At 35.3% G+C, this 13,579-nt stretch overlaps 1 protein-coding gene across 15 annotated transcripts in view; it reads right to left on the reverse strand.

Moving 5' to 3' along the window:
* MBNL1 (muscleblind like splicing regulator 1) overlaps positions 1-13,579 on the reverse strand; it is a 176,251-nt gene that overhangs the window by 17,682 nt on the left and 144,990 nt on the right. For 11 of the 15 annotated variants that reach the window (XM_059920093.1, XM_059920095.1, XM_059920101.1 and 8 more), the window contains 3 exons: positions 12,761-12,961; positions 1,838-2,095; positions 603-656 (listed from right to left, as the gene is read on the reverse strand). In XM_059920093.1, the coding sequence (XP_059776076.1) occupies positions 603-656; positions 1,838-2,095; positions 12,761-12,961 (513 nt within the window). The remainder of the gene's footprint in view (positions 1-602; positions 657-1,837; positions 2,096-12,760; positions 12,962-13,579) is intronic. The other 4 variants (XM_059920090.1, XM_059920091.1, XM_059920096.1 and 1 more) reach the window with 1 other exon arrangement.

The raw sequence follows: 13,579 nt of genomic DNA on the forward strand, positions 1-13,579 counted from the left end.
AGTCCCATAATGCTTCAGGCTTTCTGGGAGAAGCCATTGACTTGGGAAAAGAAGAAAAGCTGCACTGCGAGCTCCCTGAGGACTGACAAGTATAAGCAATGTTAATAGTTAATTGTACGGAGTGACCGAAACAGGTAAAATAAAAATCAGTCCCGCTCTGCCCCTCCCCCCATGTCTACCTAAACATGCACATGTCCCAGAGCATGCAAGTTTTTTTTTTCTTAAAACACTGAACTATAAATATTAAAAAGTCAATAATTCTATCACTAAAGCCATGCTAACCAAACAGGTACATAAATATACAGTCCAAAGATACATTTTTAATGTCCTTCAAGTATTCCATTAGAATATTCTACAATGTAGTTAAACTGAATGTGGGCTGCTGGGCTTTCGGAATCTTTCATTGTATGATATCCGTCCAGGAAGTTGTATTACAGTCTTTCCACTAATTTTGTCAGGAAACCACACTCAGTTTTTCATTGTACTTTACAACTTTATAACAGAAAAAGGAATATATATTTTTAAATAGATTAAAAAAAAAAAAAAAACTTGTATCTACAATAAAGCTACATGCCAAGCTAAAAGGTGAAAGGTCATAGTACCAGGTCAAAGGTTGCCTCGAGGGGTCGCTTCAGTGATTTGACAGCCGACTGAGTCTTAATTAGCAGGCAGCGAGCACATGATGGCAATGGGCCAGTGGGGTTCAAGCGCATTAACATAAACAGCAAGCAGAGGTGCATCATGGGGGCAGCAGTGCATTTTTGGGTAGGTGAGAAAAAACAAATAAAAAAACAAATCATCGGAATGCCATATACAACGAATAACAAGACTAAGCATGCACAATAAAGGCACTACTGAGTTGTTATTGGGAGGATAACTCCTCTTTGTAGTTAATTACAAACAAGATACTCTAACAGAAAAAAAAAAAAAAGAGTGAAAGGAAGAGAGGAGGAGAGAGTCTGCCTTCTGTATTTTTGCTCAAGTATCCGTAAACAAACACAGAAAAGACCTCTCTCGTGATTATTTTACTGTGCTATGAAATACCACACAGTGTTCTTTATGAATATTTTAAAGATTGTCATATATTTATGTAAAAAAAACGGACAACATTACAACAGCTAAGCAAAGAACAAAAATGGACTCATTAAAATCAGCTATTAGATCACATTAAAATTTACCTTAAGTATATATAGTTGAGTACCTGTTCTAAATGATCCAATTTCTAACTCCTCCTTGAGTACTGCTTTCTCCTTTCTACATAATGGCATAGGCAAGCTTCTCTAGTTTTACAGTTCTGTTTATGCCACAATATTGTTTAAGATTATCTAGATAGCAAACTGTTCAAAAATCTTGTAGCTAATTCTGAAAACAATTTTGTTGAAGCAATTCTCCTAAATAGTTCCAGATTTTGTTATGGTTAAAAGCAAGATACATGTAGAGAAGAGCCTTGATGTGCAAAAGAACACACCGAAGGAAAACAATGGCTGATTAGATGGCACACAGAAATAAGAGGACCGAAAATGGCAGTATCGTTAAACCGAAAAGGAGACAGGTGTTCTGTACAAAGCAGAAATTTCAGAAACCCTATATCCAGAATAAGACACAGTATTAAGAGCTAGGCCGAGAGTAGGTAGGAGCAATCTGAACCATCTGAGGAGTTACCCTCACTTCTCTGAATGGTAACTTCATTATGTATTGTCTGGGATACCTGAACAAACATATCTTCAGCAAAAATTTTTTAAAAAAAGGTTAATAAACGAATAGCTTGTCGTCAGACATAGTTGTTCACTTTGCTCTTTTGACTGTTAACGAGGACTGAGCTGAGGTCTCTACTCACCATGGCAGCCGCGGTGGCCGCAGCCTGTGCTGCAGCAGCCTGGTTGACCTGGTATTGGGCAGCCTTGATCTTGGCTTGCAGATGTGCGGGAGGATGAAAGTATTTGCACTTTTCCCTAGAGCATCTCCCTTTGATGTAATCCATACACACGGTGACTGTGTTGTCATTGGTGTCAATCATTGTGCTGTCAGCAGGATGGGCAAACCGACAATCGTTTTCTCCTCTGTTGCAATTGCCACGCTGGTACTCTCGACATACCTACGGGGTCATTAGGTGCACAGGGGTCAGTCAACACGGACAGGTAGAAACTTTCCGAAGATTTTAACTTAAAGTGCAAGACTGATGATAGAAGCCAACAAATGAAAGGGGAAAAGATAATTTGCAAAGGAACCACAAAATAACTTGAAAACATTCTTAGTTCGGTATACAAATTATAATCCCATTTCAGTAAAATGTCCATGAGAAAGAAAACACATTTATGGTACTAATTATGGTAAAATATCTAATTTAAATTATGTTGACACACTTATTCATTACCAAGGGGGAAAACAGTAACTTTATATAGTGAAGAACCCTGGAGACACTGCTTTAATCAAACAAAGTTAATATCACCAGTGATAAAGACATAATGACATCATGTACCTACTGATATGATGCACTGAAAAAAGGATACAACATTACATTTGTTGTATTACTGCTGAGAACGCATAACCTGAATTTATTTAATCATGAGGAAACATCAGACAAACTAAAATGGTAGGATGTTTTACAAAATGACTGATCAGTACTCTTCCAAAGTGTCAAGGTCATGAAAGACAAAGAAAGACGGAGACACTGTCACTGACTGAATGATCCTGGAGTCAGAGAAAGGATGTTGGTAGGACAACTGGTGAAATCTGATTAAGGTCTGTAGATAGGCTAATAGCAGCATATCAATGCTAATTTTCTGGTTTTGTGAGTGGTAACATGGCTATGTAAGCTGTCAATATTTAGGTAAGCTGGGTGAAGGATAGGCAGGAACTCTTGGTTCTATTTTTGCAACTTTTATGCTAATCAGAAATTATTTAAGAGTGAAAGTGTAAAAAGTCAAATGATAGCTTTTTCATAAAATGTTTCCAAGAGCTAAGTTTTTGATCATTAGAGATTTACCTGGTAGCTATAAAAAGCAGATGGAAAAAGATTAGTTTTTGTTACTGTTTGTTTCATATCTATTAATTTTGGATGGGGTCCCTGGGGAAAGGTGAAAATGGGTTATTTTTCATTCAGTTGCTCGATTTTGACTCTAACTATTAAAGTTTGTCATGGTGCTTGCTCTAATCAAGAGGTTGCCGGCGCTGTCTTCAGTCAGAATAGTTTGACCTTTTTACCACAAGAGGGCCATCTCAACACAGAATGCCCTTATATTTTTATGCTCTTACTTCATGCTTCAAGGATGTTTCCGTTTTGTTTTTCACAAATCTTTTTACAAACTGAGCGAATACAGACCCTGAACACTCAATTTTGGAATTCATCAAGAGGAAAAAAGGGGGGGAAACCCCGTTGTGATTTAAAAAAACAAAGATTTTCTTGGATTTAAGTACATGAAATGATCACATTTGATTCTAGGCATTTCCCCGTTTTACATCCATATCCCATTATTGAGGAAAAGTGTTTCCTTTTAAAAAGGTCTCTATAATTTGTATCGTGGTATATCTTAAAAAGAGCATTATAAACAACATCTTGCACCATTTGGAAACCTCAAGCTAGCTAAAGCATTGCATTACACATAGCAATGAGCCAACTCTATTCATCACCTCAATTTATGTAATTTTTAAAAATTATTAAGTAACTACTCTGTGCCAGACACTCTGAGAGATATTAGGAATACAAAGATGACTTAGGAAGTTACAGAAGATCCTTTTTTTTTTTTTTTTATCGTTGCATTTATCTTCTTGAACAAAAGAAAACAAGGATAGCCAGGAGTTTATAATTTGAAAAGCAAAAGTGGTAAAGCTGTTATCCAGAACTATTGTCCTCCACTCTCACTAAGGACGGGAATCAGCTGTGCAGCTTTCTACACCACAAATCCCCACTTACTAAATTAGACTCATCAAAATAGGAAGAGAGGAACACTTAAATGAGGATAAAAACTCTTCAGGTATATATGTAAAATTATGCTAAATTTATACCACAGCATAAACAAAAAAGTTACTTTTCTGTTTAAACAAATCTGTGTCAATGCAGCCTCATCCAATAGGAAACCATCTGTGTTCGGACACTACTGCTGTTAGCTCTTCAGTAATTCCTGCTTTCTCGAATATGCTCGCAAAGAAACTGGCAGCAGCTGAACCAACACTCTGTTTTCCAATTTCTCTCACTCTTTGCCACACTGACAAGAAAGAAGATCTGAAGGTAGTCTTATCTGTAGAATCTTGAATAACTATTAGAATCAAAGATCTGCAATTTTTCAAAAACAATTATGCCAGTGCTGGTGCCAGAAATGTGAGCATCATTCTCCCAAAATATAGCCTGAGTGCCAGGCTGATTCTGACTTTTTATTTCTCTGTCCATCTCAACGTTCTTTTTATTTTCAGGGATGTGAACTTAAAATCAGGTTGCATAAAGATGATCATTCTAAGACCCCTTCTCGTCCCTCTCCATTTGCTTTATGCATGTGTCAGTGTGGTTTGTATAGGTTAATAATTGGTTTATTACAGTTTTGTACTCTTTACTGTCTTGCAGGATGCATTGAGGGAGAATTCTAAAAAACATTTAAGCAGAGTTGATAACTAGCAGTTAGCTCAGAATTTTGTTCCTAAATCCAGCCTTTTCTGATGTTGCAAGAACTTAGTTAACTGTTTTTGCATGATATACATTTTTGACTGTTTCATTTTTTTTTCCAACTTAAGGTTCCTCCTGACAAGAGAAATGGGACAGAAGAAATATACTGAAATAGCTGTTCTCCTATTATTCTTGCCTTTGAAAAAAATAGAGAAGAAATTGAAAATCTCTTGTGAAAACTTGTACTGGTGAGAGCTACAAGGCTAGAGGGGCTAGAGAAGTTTGCCAAGCTTTGGATGTATATATGGATTGCTGGGTACCTATCTGAATAGAACAAACTTCCCAAAACTTTTCAAACAGATTTTTCTCTAATAATGGCCATCAATAAAATGGGATCTATCCCTTGACTGCTGAATATGGGTTTGGCCTGATAAACTCAAGAAAACTTTAGACTGTGTTGCTTCCCCAAAAGAAATCTCTTAGTTGTAGTACTGTGTTAGCAAATTATAGTTGACAGACAAAATTTCAACAAATCTAACCTTATAATTCAAATCAGGATAAGAAATTGCACAATTTACCATAAAGAGAATTTGGAAAAAAGAAGATAAAATTAAATTTGAAAATCCTAACAACATTATGGCTCTTTTTTCTATTCTCATCCAATCTTCTGCACGAACATATTTTTCAAATAGTTGTAACTATAGTATGGCTATTACTTGGTGATCTGTTTTTGCTCAACAATGTAGCATAAGCTTTTTGTTTGTTTGTTTTACTTAATAGTGTCCAGAGTCATCATTTTTGCTGGGTGCATCAAATTCCATAAAATAGATGTGTATAGGGGGCTTCCCTGGTGGCGCAGTGGTTGAGAATCTGCCTGCCAATGCAGGGGACACGGGTTCGAGCCCTGGTCTGGGAAGATCCCACATGCCACGGAGCAACTAGGCCCGTGAGCCACAACTACTGAGCCTGCGCGTCTGGAGCTTGTGCTCCGCAACAAGAGAGGCCGCGATAGTGAGAGGCCCGCGCACCGCGATGAAGAGTGGCCCCCACTTGCCGCAACTAGAGAAAGCCCTCACACAGAAACGAAGACCCAACACAGCTATAAATGAATAAAATAAATCAATAAAAATAGTGTTAAAAAAAATCTGTTAAAATAGATGTGTATAATATAAGTAACTCTTTCAGAGAACATCTAGATTATTTCCAATATTCCCATATTACAAATAATGTTGCAAAGAGTATATTCATGACCACACTCTTTAAAAAATCATTCTCTAAGGATAAATGTGCAGAAATGGCATTAGTGGGTCAACATATATAAGTACTTTTTACAGTTTGGTAAGTGGTTTTCAAACCTAGATGAAAATAAGTCCATCTATTGATATTAGCTAAACACATAATGTGCTTCAATCAAAAAGAATGTTTCTAAGTATAAGTACTTATATGTACTATAAGTATTAAAGGCAGTTGACCTATACACACTACTATATATAAAATAGATAATTAACAAGGACCTACTGTATAGCACAGGGAACTCTACTCAATACTCTGTAATGGCCTATATGGGAAAAGAATCTAAAAATGAGTGGATATATGTATACATATAACTGGTTCACTTTGCTGTACACCTGAAACTAACACAACATTGTAAATCAACTCTACTCCAATTAAAAAAAAAAAAAGTATTAAGGCAGGATTTGCTTTGGAAATCAGGTAAGTTTTGTAAACTTTCATACAAAATGGATAAGAGGTTGCTTTTACAGTAAAAACCATCATTTCAATAAAAATATTCACTGAAAACATTAAAGTACTAAATTCCATTTCCAGAAAAACACCTTTGGCATATAAACTTTAAATAATCAAAAGAAAAAGCAATCAGAAAAACTTCCCAAGGAAATCTAAATTAATTCTACATAAACCTTCTTTTGTTAATTAAATAGCAGTAGTAGAGTGGAAAGAGAATAGAGTTTGAAATCAGAAATTTTCGGTTCTATCTAGTGTTTATATTTACTAGCTCTGGAATCATGAATACTGAATAAGATAATGTACAGATAGCTTAAAACACACTATACAAATCTGGTTAAAATAAACAGTTCTGTTATTTGATCTCAATTTCTATAAACATGACAAACATATTTCAAAATGGTCAAAATAATAATAGGTTGTATAAGTAGTATTAAATTCATCATTACTCTGCAAGTTAAGGCTTGAGAGTCTAAGGAAATTAAAGTCAATGTATGAACTTATTCAAAACTAAGCAGCCATTTGCATGTTCTTTAAGAGACATTCTATGTTTTGTGCTTAACATAGTTAACTCAGTCATCTTTAGAGACTAACATTCAAAGCAGGAAGAGAGGGCTAATTGTAACAGGGAAGAGGGACTCTCAGGGTACTTTAATACTTTGGGAAGTCAATTTAAAGCTAATGACCAATATTAAGGAGCTTATTCAAAGACACATACATACCCGTTGTTCAACAGTAAGCATCATGGACTTTATTAAGTTTGAGCTAACACAACACTTTAAAAAAGAAATACTGGATAATCAACAATTTTATCAAAGAACCCAAAGCATTACAGGTCATGAATATACAATCTAATACAAAGAAATTACCTGTGTTTTCAATTCAAAAAGAATTCAAATATCCACATCTTAAAATTCTGGTGATTAGGGGAAATGATCTTAGTTAATTGTTTGTAAAATTACATTCCCAAGATAAATATCTGATGATGCGATATCTAGTTTCAGTCTGTTATTTGATACTTGTACAAATTTGGTCTACCTGAACCTCATTTTTTAAAAAATGAAGAAAAAGACATCTACTTTAGCTACCTCAGAGAATTTCTGTTAAGATCAACTGGGAGTTTTATTTGAAATCTAAAAGGTGGAACCTATCATTACCACCAAGCCAGTGAAGACAAGCATATTTCTATAGATGATACAACTAAGAATTTGTCATTTGACCTTATGTAATTCAAAAAATCAAATCTGAATATATAGGAATGACCAACTAAATAAAACTTCCCATTAAATCCACTGCCAGGTTTTCATTTATTCATTCCTATGCATGACAGGACATCTGAAACAAACGCATCAATATGCCAAATGTTCAAATCTATAGTTACCTTTATTACTCCTTCTAAATAACTGCAAAGATAGGGACAGTTTAGCTTTAATTTGTATGAAGAAATTGGTGGAAAAACAGCAAATATGAGTTGGCTAAGCCAGGATTAGCAATTCCCTTATTTTAAACAATTTACAATTCTATCATCTCTAAAACAAAACTCAAACTAATCACAGACAGTAATAATCGACAGAGACTAGATGTTTTAAATGGGGGGTGTGACCACATTTTAGAGAGTCATTCTAAAGCCTTATTACAATTAAAAAAAAATGTAGACTACATAGACCTGTGTGCATAAAACTCAATATTTCTTGGTAATTTTCTAAAGAAATTAAAATATCATACAAGCAGTAGCCAAACACTCTCTACAGAAATATGGAAGTAAAATAATTCTATCAATAAGCCTTTCTTATATTATTAAAAGCATTTGCTTTTCTAATCTTATTTTGAATTGCATTTTTTATATGCAATAGATCATGACAAATCCATTAAATGCCTATAATAATGTCTTGCAGGAATGCCTTTCACTATCACTTGAATCCACATTTATCTTTAAATGCTCTTTTTTGTGTAGGCAGTAGGTATCATATGTTTTTATGCCTATACGAAAAAAGTCACTAGACTCTTCTGTGTCAGTAAGTAGTGGAAGCATTCAGTATCCAGTGGCCTGAATTAGAAATTCATGTCATGATTACCTCAGTAGAATAAAACTTTCGGCACATGAATTTTAAAACAAACTTCAACTGAAAAGTATCAGAAGCCGAGTGGTTTGCTCACCTTTCCTCGAATATGTCATATGTTTTTGTCATATAGACTATTGATAGAAAAATGATGTAGTTCACGAAATGGCAATCTAATGTCTCCATCAGCATATGAAATATGTGGCCACTGGTCTGTCTTTTGTTTGGTTAATGCTGTTATGCAGTATAGATTACCCTAAAAATTATCACCAATTGCTTAAAATATTTCATAATGCTATACATTGTGTTCTCAGCAATTTCACAAAATGTAGGATGCTAAATGCATTGGAGGAGGAAGATTTTTGTATACAAGTAACTGTACATGAGGTAAATGATGAAAAGTTAAGACTTAAATAACAGGTGCTGGCATCCCCTGGAATAGGTATTTTATAGACCATTCACATTTAGAATCACCTGGCAGATCTGTGCAAAGGATTCCAGCGATCCGCTAAAGACCCACTGAATCAGTCTGTGGGGATGAGACCCTGCATTAAAAATTTTTTTTTAGTTTTTAATTTTTTTTTTTTTTTGTCTGTGCTGTGTGGCTTGCGGGATCTTGATTCCTTCACCAGGGATAGAACCCAGGCCCTGGGCAGTGAAAGCCCCAGTACTAACCATTGGACCGCCAGGGAATTCCCAGGCCCTGCATTTTTCACAATCATCCCAAGTGATTCTAATCACATTAAAGGTTGAAAACCATTGCTCTAGGACTAGGGGCATGAACAAGATGCCATATTTTGTAGCTGGAATGTTCAAAATGTAAAACATGTTCTCAAGGAGGATGCTAACACATGTTTAAAATGTGTCACATTTTATTTCTTCTGTTACATTACCTTAAGCTCTGAATAAGGGCATGTATCGTTCTGTGATTAATTAATTGATTAACTGGTTGACTGACTCATTTATTCCTTCACTGACCAAGTTACTGGGCATCATTTATGAGCTTGGCACTATTCTGGTGGACCTTTTCTTGTTGTTGATAACACAGCTGATAACCTTTTAAGGCTTCAAGATATTCCTTACAACAGTTCTTACGTGAAAGATGTTCAATTGTTCTTCATTGGATATTGCTGAATAAACAAGAGAATAAATGCATTCATGGATCCTTTCTGCACCATAAAAAATTATTGTCGTGAAAATAGGTCAAACAATGATTTCCTTAATTACCAACTCTTTGTAATGAAGCAAAGATAAGACTAAAAACCTCAGTCCTTTCCAGTACCTACAGATTTTAACAATTTCTTAAAATAATCATTGAAAATGACTGCTACTTGAAAATTACACAAAGGCATCCCAAAGTTATAACATGGAATTTTAAAAGCCTCATTTCAGTGACTGATATTCAGGAGATTTGCTTCTCTTTAGAGAAAACCATGAAGACTGAATTTTACAGCATAGAAAGTATGCAGCTACAAGGTCTTTTAAAAGATATCCAACAAAGAATGGATAATATGAATAGTGATAGAAAGCTTAGGTGTGTGTGTTATTTATATATTAAATACCTTTTCAGTAGTTTGTGGCTGGCATTAAACACATGAAAATGACCTAAAATTTCACCTAGAATGTTCTAACTGGAGGTGATCTTAGAGATTATCTGGTATATTCCCCTAATTTAATATGTGTGGAATATGAAGCTCAGAAAATATAAAAAACTTGACCTATGCTTACTCACCTAACTAGCAAAATCACCAGCACTAATCCTTGGATTCGATTCCTGTTTTTCAATTTAACATTTTTTGTAGTATCACACTGGGTGCTATAAATATGTGTTAGTTCTTCTAAACAGAACCAGAAGGCTGATAATCTACCCTGTTTTTAACTTCTTCATTGTCTATTTTGTAGCCAAAGAGAGAAAGAAGTGGCAAGAAGAATTGGCCAATATTTTAACTGTTTCAAAATCTGTTCACCTCAAAAGGAACTCAAAATTCTAAAATGTACTTGGGAGTTCCATGAGTTAAAAATAGAGTATAGATTTAAACCCCAAATAACTAAATGTGTAAATTAAGTGTGTGTACTTACTGCCATGTCTTTTAGACTCCAAGATGTAGTGCAATTAGCATGAGAGGAAATACACTGAAGATAGGAGTGTCTAAAATCACAAGTGCTAGGAGAAAGGTGCCCCTTAGCTTCACATTGCAACATCCTAACAGGTTGTAACTGTGACATTGAGTCAGATCCTGTGAATGAGAATAAGGAAGCTGCCCTACCATCAGGCATTTAGGTAAGTGGAATTCCGGTTAAAAGGAAATGACAGTCATTGCAACAGTAGCCATTTGTTGTGACTATGGGAAAGGAAGACAGACAAAATACTCAAAGTAGCTTCTTGCAAAAGAAAAACAAAACAAAAAAAAAGACAGAAGTCTTCATTTTAACTAAACACCATACAAAATATAACCAATTACAGACTACCTAAAATGGTGGGAGGATTAGTTTAAAAGAGTTCTGACCACACAATCAGTCTTTTAAAGAGATTCTTTGACAGAGGTTTAAATAGAGACGTTCTCAGCTTTATGAATATCATCTCCTATTAATAATTAATTCTATCAAGTTCATCTCAGACTGCCTATTTGGTTCCCATTAAACAATCAACAATTACACATTATGAACCCAGGGTTTGCTTCAAAAAGGTCGGCGGGGTCGGGAGGGGAGAGGGGGAGGGATGATTCATACGTTGAACATCTAATAATTTTTAAATATTTAAAATTTCTTAAATTTCCTCCCAGTTTATCTGCACACAGCATTAGGTAATCAATGAGCAAGAACAATTGTGCAATGACAAACCACCCACAAGTCAAGGTGTTATCTCTAGCACACAGCAGAGTCCTTGGTGCATAGAGGGAATGCAATTAAGTCTCAACATCCTTCCTGAGTTCTCCTTGTGGAACTCTTGTAATTAGTAGCTTTTTCCAAAACATTCAATGAAAGGTAAAAAAATAAGCCTAAAATAAACAAACAAATGAAAACTCTAAAGGGAACATACAAGCCAAAATTTGCTGCCTCCTCTTTGTACTATCACCTGTATGGGAAGGGAGAGTAATATACTAGTGTTTAAAAATGTAGTTCTGAGTTCATACCCCACAGGAACATCCTACCCACGTGACCTTGAATAAGTTATGTTACATCTCTCTCCATAAATTTATCGCCCTGTTAAATGGAGTTAATGATAGTATCTTCCTCATAAGATTGTTTTGGGGATTAAATGTTTGTTGCATATGAAGGGGTAATGCTGTGGTTGGTAAACAGTAAATATCCAATAAATATCAACTATTATTATTACGGTCAAAAAGATGGTGGCGGTTATAACTACTCTGAAATCTGAGATCCTTTGTAATGCATGCAATGAAACTTAATAAACAAAAAATTGGTGCTTATTAAATAAATTCCTGCTAAACTGATAAATTATTAGAGTCAATTATGTTCACACAATGGCCTTGTTTTGCTGCTTTCTCAGTATTAAGACACGTAAAAGTTCTCAGCACTAAGTATTGCCTCGTGCTAACCAGGGAAAAGACGAAGAGCTCATTTGCTCTTTATATGGACACCAGTGCTAGATGTGAGCGCTTCAATGTACAGTAATGTTGCCATTCTTCCCCCTTCATCTAGAGTTTACCAAGTTCACTAATTTACAGCCATGCTAAAATTCTCAACAACCACTTCAACATAAGATTTATATCTTTAATTTCTTTTTCATGTAGCAATAGCAAAGTACATACATCTGATCATCCTTGACTCTAAAACTGAGAGCATCACCCAATTTACAATTTAAAAACTTATAATCGCATTTCACAAACAAGGCTGCCTTGCTATTCCAACCAAAATATTATGAGGCTTATGAGGAAACTTGCAACGATAACTTTTAAAACAGTTTGTAGATAGTAACTAAATAACATCTTTATGAGAACAAGTATCAGGGGATTGATAGAATTTGTTAATAGCAACAATAACAAGAACCATTTAGGAAGCTTCTGCTGTGTGCCAGACACTGACTAACTCTTTGAGGTAAGTGCCATAAGTCTCTCCATTTTGAAGATGAGGAAACTGAGGCACAATGAAGTAACAAGCAGTCTGATCCCAGAGTCCAAGTTCTTACCCACTATTCTACATACGGATGTTGTGGCTTCTATAAATGTTACATTCATCAAATATAGCATATCTATATTCTAGCAAAATGCTCCAAACACTAAACCAAGATCTCTGCTTTGAATTATTTTTAACCTTTATGGCCATGGAAGAAATAAACAAAGAGCACACTTTGAAATTTAGAATGGAATACATAAAGACACCAACGAATCACGCCTACCTCAAGTCTGTCTGTCCGCATTAATTTCTGTGCAGCAGCTGCAGCAGCTGCAGGTACAGGGACCCCAGGATTCCCTGTAACCAACATTGGTGCAGTCGGCAAGATCTCTGCTGGAACCAGGCTTGGGGAAACAGGTCCCAGGTAGGGATTAAAGGCTGCTGATGCATTGGTGGCTAAGCTTGGTGCAACTGAAAACATTGGCTGAAAAATAAAATACAAAGCAAAATTTAATCGGCAGGTCTTGGTTCAAAGTTGATATCCTGCATTATATATCTATCCTCCAACCGTGTATCCATGCATTCATCCATAATCCATTCTTCCTTTGCTTCCTCTTTCCCTCCCTCCCTCTCTCCATTTAATTGTATGTTTATTTACTCTCATTTAGGATAAGAATGTTTCTTAAAATAAGCATTCATCAAATCAATGTTTTTCTAAAATATAATGGGTAATTATCCATTAAATTTTCCACTGGGATTTTGAAGCTTGGGGTCTATAATACTTGCAATTTCTTTTTGAAAAATAGCTCAACCATTCAATACAGAAACTTCTTGTGGTTACCTAATCTCCACCTTTGTCCTGATTTAATCCTGGAAACTTGTCTAAGAAATACATTTCATAATTGCTATGTCAGATGTACTTAAAAGATCTGTTTACAACTGTTAATAGGTTGCAAGTGCCCTATTATCTAGAATAAATAAAGCAGAGCTCCCAGTGGATAGCAGAGTTTCACAGTCAATGTAAACTGTGAATAAATCTTATGGGATATGTGAAGGGTGATGATGGCACCATTTCTTTTGAGCATATAAGATAAAGTATTTG

The sequence above is a fragment of the Balaenoptera ricei genome, chromosome 4, assembly GCF_028023285.1.
Source record: "Balaenoptera ricei isolate mBalRic1 chromosome 4, mBalRic1.hap2, whole genome shotgun sequence".
NCBI classification, from domain to species: Eukaryota; Metazoa; Chordata; class Mammalia; order Artiodactyla; family Balaenopteridae; genus Balaenoptera; species Balaenoptera ricei.